The sequence below is a fragment of the Salvelinus sp. IW2-2015 genome, unplaced genomic scaffold, assembly GCF_002910315.2.
Source record: "Salvelinus sp. IW2-2015 unplaced genomic scaffold, ASM291031v2 Un_scaffold9928, whole genome shotgun sequence".
In the NCBI taxonomy this organism is placed as follows: domain Eukaryota; kingdom Metazoa; phylum Chordata; class Actinopteri; order Salmoniformes; family Salmonidae; genus Salvelinus; species Salvelinus sp. IW2-2015.
Window position 1 is genome coordinate 1 of NW_019951186.1, and position 6,459 is coordinate 6,459.

Consider the following 6,459-nt stretch of genomic DNA (forward strand, 5'->3'; position numbering starts at 1 on the left):
CAGAGACCTCCTCATCTTACTGATCAGCCAGACAGAATAAAGGACTGTTCTCTTTTCCAGACCTCCTCATCTTACTCATCAGCCAGACAGGTAAAGGACTGTTCTCTTTCCAGACCTCCTATCTTACTGATCAGCCAGACAGAATAAAGGACTGTTCTCTTTCCAGACCCCTCATCTTACTCATCAGCCAGACAGAGTAAATGACTGTTCTCTTTCCACACCTCCTCATCTTACTGATCAGCCAGACAGATATAAAGGACTGTTCTCTTTTCAGACCTCTCATCTTACTGATCAGCCAGACAGAGTAAAGGACTGTCTCTTTCCCACACCTCCTCATCTTACTGATCAGCCAGACAGAGTAAAGGACTGTTCTCTTTCCAGACCTCCTCATCTCACTGATCAGCCAGACAGAGTAAAGGACTGTTCTCTTTCCAGACCTCCTCATCTTACTGATCAGCCAGACAGAGTAAAAGGACTGTTCTCTTTCCAGACCCCTCATCTTATTGATCAGCCAGACAGAGTAAAGGACTGTTTCTTTTCCAACCTCCTCATCTCACTGATCAGCCAGACAGAGTAAAGGACTGTTCTCTTTCCAGACCTCCTCATCTTTACTGATCAGCCAGACAGAGTAAAGGACTGTCTCTTTCCAGACTCCTCATCTTACTGATCAGCCAGACAGAGTAAAGGACTGTTCTCTTTTCCAGACCTCCTCATCTTACTGATCAGCCAGACAGAGTAAAGGACTGTTCTCTTTCCAGACCTCCTCATCTTACTGATCAGCCAGACAGTGTAAAGGACTGTTCTCTTTCCAGACCCCTCATCTTACTCATCAGGCCAGACAGAGTAAAGGACCGTGTCTCTCTCCAGACCTCCTCATCTTACTGATCAGCCAGACAGAGTAAAGGACTGGTCTCTTTCCACACCTCCTCATTCTACTGATCAGCCAGACAGAGTAAAGGACTGTTCCTTGTTCTCTTTCCAGACCTACTCATCTTATTCATCAGCTGGTGAATCTTAAGTAAATGGAAAGATAATAGAAAAAATAATAACTCAGGTGAATGACCCACTTTTAATGTTTATACCCCCCCTCATTTTCTAAAATGAAAAACACGTGTTTCTTCAAGGAGAGGCTGATATGATCACTCACTCTCTCACACAGAGAAATTCATCCCCCTCTGGTGAAGGAATCCACAGTTTCAAGTGTTACAGTAATACGACATTGTCTCCCAGTGCTGTGGGCTTTGTCCTCCACCTCTTTTGTCCTTGCCATTGTTTAAATGGCCTAATCCTAATCTGGAAGGAAAGGCCATGCCGTGTTTATCTGAGTGGCGGTTGTGCGCTGGGGGAGTCAGTAACATATGTGCTGACAAGGCTAATCCCAATCCTAATCCTTGTTCATTCATCAGGCCCATTGGCATTAAATGGCAACCTATTCCCTATGTCGTTTGAAAAGGTCCGTAGTGCCATAGTGCACTATGTAGGGAATAGGGTGCCATTTGGGATGCCGATGGTCTAGGACTAGCACGGAATGGGATGTTACTGTAACTCCCTCAGAAGACAAGGCACATGGGTTTTAACATTTAAATGTACAATCTTCTGGGTTTTAAATGAATCACGTGACTGAAGATTGATGGCTGAACCAATGAGAATAGCCATGCCCTAATCCCTGTTAATACCAGCACGACCATTGCCATTGTCTAGGACCAGCACACTTTGGGATTGGGATGTTGTCTAGGACCAGCAGGCCCATTGTCTAGGACCAGTAGGGTTTGGGATTGGAATTTTCACTTCCCGATGGGGTTTTAACATTTAAATGTACAATCCCTGGGTTATACACTGGAGGAATGATACGTGATTGGCAGGTGAATTAGCCTAACAGGGAGAACACAACACCCACCATATTTTCATTGTTTTTGTCATGGTGGATGGTTGAACCAAGTCCCTCCACCTCAGCTTTCCATTGGTCAAGTTTGAGCATTTTATCCTTGTAGATCCTGGATGTGCAGACAGTTCTTCAGCCTGCCAGAAAAGTCATGTGACAGCCACTAATGTGAGGGAAAAAGTGTCATCTAATAGAAAGTGTTCCCAACAAGTTGTTCTCGTTGAATTAACAACATACAACAGTATTAGCTCACAGCCCTCCTATTCAACTCTTCTAAAGCCAGTTATTACAGCGGTATGGCTACACTCCTTAAACAGGAAGGAATCTCAGTTATTACAGCTGTATGGCTGCACTCCTTAAACAGGAAGGAATCTCAGTTATTACAGCTGTATGGCTGCACTCCTTAAACAGGAAGGAATCTCAGTTATTACAGCGTATGGCTGCACTCCTTAAACAGGAAGGAATCTCAGTTATTACAGCTGTATGGCTGCACTCCTTAAACAGGAAGGAATCTCAGTTATTACAGCTGTATGGCTGCACTCCTTAAACAGGAAGGAATCTCAGTTATTACAGCTGGATGGCTGCACTCCTAAACAGGAAGGAATCTCAGTTATTACAGCTGTATGCGGCACATCCTTAAAACAGAAGGAATCTCAGTTATTACGCTGTATGGCTGCACTCCTTTAAACAGGAAGTTTACAGGGTTTATAGTATTACTTTTTAAGATGACTGTTAACAATCTTTTTTACAATCGAGTTTACACCACTACAACAGACACGCTAGTGTTTTGAGTATTTAATCTGTTTAACATGTCTGTGGAGAAACTTAGACTCCTACTACGCTCCTTAAAAGGTGAATATTCAACAGTTCCATTAAAGCTGTTGATGTCAGGGAGTTATTCCAACTCCATTATATTTAAAATCAGCAGGTCATACTTCACTTGATGGGTACCATGGTACACTTGATGGGTACCTAGGCCCATTCTGTGGACCTAGGCCCACACTGATGGGTACTAGCACATACTTGATGGTGTACAAGGCCCACCACTTGATGGTTACCTAGGCCCACACTTGATGGTACCTAGGCCCACACTTGATGGGTACCTAGGCCCAACTTGAGGGTACCTAGTCACATACTTGATGGGTACCAAGGCCCACACTTGATGGGTACCTAGGCCCATACTTGATGGGTACCAAGGCCCACACTTGATGGGTACCTAGGCCACATACATGATGGGAGTACCAAGGCCCACACTTTGATGGGTTACCTAGGGCCCATACTTGATGGGACAAAGCCCACATTGATGGGTAACTAGCCCATTACTTGATGGTCCTAGCCCATACTTGATGGGTACGTAGGCCCATAACTTGATGGTACCTATCACATACTTGATGGTACCTAGGCCCATACGTAGGGTACCTAGGCCCCACACTTGATGGGTACCTAGGCACCTATATGAGGGGTTACTAGGCACATACTGATGGTAGCTAGCACATACTTGATGGGAGCACCTCGGCACATACTTGAGTGGTAGCTAGGCACATACTTGATGGCGCTATCTAGTCACATACTTGAGGTAGCTAGGCCACCTAGTGACTGGTACCCTAGCTTCACATACTTTGATGGGTTACCAAGGCCATACTTGATGAGGGTACCTCAGGCACATACTTGATGGGCACCTCGGCACATACTTGGTATGGGTAGCTATGGCACATTACTTGATTGGTACCTAGCACCTACGATTGAGTGGTAGCTAGGTCCACATGATACCCACATTCATAAACCAGGCTTACCACATTGATAAGTAGCACATAACATTTCAATAAACTTATGTCAACATCTGAAATAAATACCTATTGCATATCTGGATGAAGATTAGAGTGGCTTAGTGTATCTATGTACAATACATTATCATTCATCTGGGATGTACATCATCATCATAATTCATCACGAGTTTCAGGATATCCAACAGGGATCCATACATGTGTCATGGCCACGCCTACACTGGAACCACATTGTCCATGAGACCAAACTCTCTTTTTTGTACTTTGTCCTTTTAACTGTTCAGTCCAAAATGCATACTGCATGTCTTTAATGGAGCCATGCCAGGTTGGGTAAGCTGAGGAAAGGGCTGAGAGCTGAGGATTGAGGCTGGAGCTGCGGGCTAAGGGCTGAGGGATTTGAGGGCTGAGGGCTGGGACTGAAGGGCTGAGGTCTGAGGCTAAGGGCTAGGGTTGCGGGTTGAGGGCTAAAGGGTACTGAGGGTTGAGGGCTGAGGGCTGAGGACTGAGGGCTGAGGTCTGAGGGCTAAGGGCTGAGGGTGTGCGGGTTTGAGGGCTAAGGGCCGCTAAGGGCTAAGGGCTGAGGGTGAGGGCTGAGGGCTGGACTGAGGGCTGAGGGCTGAAGGGCATGAGGGTTCCGGGTTGAGGCAACGCTAAGGGCTAAGGGTGAGGGTTGAGGGTCTGAGGGCTGGGGCTGAGTTCTGAGTGCAAGGCTGAGGGTTGAGGCTGGGCTGAGGCTGAGGGCTTGGAGGAGGGCTGAGGTTAGAGAGGGCTGGGGTGCGCTGAGTCTGGGGCTGAGGTTTGAGTCCTGAGGGGCTGAGGGCTTGGAGGCTGAGAGGGCTGAGGGTTGAGGGCTGCGTGGGCTGAGGGCTGAGGGCTGAGGGCTTGATGGTCTGATGGCTGAGTTTGAGGTCTAGGATTGAGGCTGGGGGCTAAAGGGCTGAAGGTTGATGGCTGGGGAGATTTGGGGTTGAGGGCTGAGGTCTGGGAGCTAGGCTGAGTTGAGGGCCTGAGGCTGGTGGGTGGGTTGGCTGGGGCTGAGGGCTGGGGCTGAGGGCTTGAGGGTTGAGGGGGTTGGGGCGTTGAGGCTGAGGCTGAGGGTTGGGGGTTGAGGGCTGGGCTGCTGGGGGTGAGGGCTGAGGGTGAGGGGGCTGAGGGTGAGGGCGAGGGCTGGGGGTTGGGGTTGAGGCTGGGGCTGGGGGCTGGGGGTTGAGGGCTGAGGGCTGGGGGGCGGGTTGAGGGCTGAGGCTGGGGGTGCTGAGGCTGAGCTGAGGGCTGAGGGTGGGGCTTGAGGTGAGGGCTTGGGGGTTGAGCTGGGGCGGGGGTGAGGTCTGAGGGCTGAGGGTTGGGGGTTGAGGGCTGGGGTGGGGGTTGAGCGAGTCTGAGGGCTGGGGGTGAGGGCTGAGGGCTGAGGCTGGGGGCTGAGGGTTGAGAGGGTTGAGGCTGGGGGTTGGGTTGAGGGCTGAGGCTGGGGCTTTGCCAATGAGCTTAGAGGACTTCACATTATGGTACTCAACATGGTCCTTCAGTTGGAAAGTTTTCCGATTTTTCTTCTTCTTTCAATGTGTTGCCATCCCCATCGCTGATTAGACTCAGCTTCCCACATACGGAACACACATTATTCAAACAGATTTGATTCATTTCAACATAAATAGAGCATTACAGGAAAGCTCAGGAAAGCTGTAAATAAAGAGATGTTCTTTGAAATCATCTGAGCATTGAAAATACTGCACACCACACACAACGAAAAATCCAGGCTGTATCACATCCGGTCGTGATTGGATCCATTGTAAATAAGACTGACTTGCCTAGTTAAATAAATAAAATAAAACAAATTAAACACACACACACCGCATGGAAAACGAGGAGACAGAGTGTGTGTCCACCAGTCAAGGGCAGTTCCATTACTAATATATATTCTGTGTTCTCAGTCCCACAACTACCATGACGTTTTGGCGTACAGCCTGCTTGTACCTCGTTGTCTACAGTATGTCACCATTATCTTGTGATGTAGTCCTCTTCAGAGTCCTGTGACATGCATCTAGAATGACATTATTACTCTGGGGCTAGTCCTCTCAGAGTCCTGCTGACATGCATGCTATAATACATTATTACTCTGGGGCCTGTAAGTCTCGTCTTCAGAGCCCAATGCCTTACATGACATCTGGCCTTCAATGCTATAATACACTGGTAGATACTACATCCTACAACTGTTGGTGTGTAGTCCTCTCTACTAAGCCATCTGCACCTCTCTTTGATCATGACATTATTACCCTGTTGGGCTACATGCCCAGAATACCTCCTTCTGGTAATTGCCTACTGTATTCACAAAACCAACGTTTCTGGTTAATACTACTGATCGAACCCTGTAGGAAAATATCCTACTGTACTCACTTAAAACCAACTCGTGTTCTACTCTGGTAGAATATTCCTACTGTATCAACAAACCAGATCTTTCTTACTCTGGTTAGTATATCCTACTGTATTCACTAAAAACCAATCTGTTCTACTCTGTTAGTATCCTACGTTATCACTAAAAACCAATCTGTTCTATACCTGGTAGATATCCTACTGTACTTCACTAACAAGACAATCTGTTCTACTCTGGTTAGATATATCTACTTGTATCATAAAACCAAATCTGTTCTACCTCTGGTTAGTATCCTACTGTATTCACTAAAACCAATCTGTCTACTCTGGTGGTATTATGTATCAAATCGCTATCTGTTCTTTACTCACTAAAAACCAATCTGTCTACTCTGACCGGTTAATATCCTACTGATCCTTCGCCGGTTG

The 6,459-nt window shown here is 47.2% G+C and overlaps 1 protein-coding gene across 1 annotated transcript; it reads right to left on the bottom strand.

Moving 5' to 3' along the window:
* Positions 1-4,425: 4,425 nt before the first annotated feature.
* On the bottom strand, positions 4,426-5,084 carry LOC112079857 (uncharacterized; the record flags this gene model as incomplete). The annotated part of the gene is made up of 1 exon (XM_024145670.2): positions 4,426-5,084. A coding segment is annotated over one exon (659 nt), but the record flags the coding sequence as incomplete, so codon positions are not given.
* Positions 5,085-6,459: the final 1,375 nt, after the last annotated feature.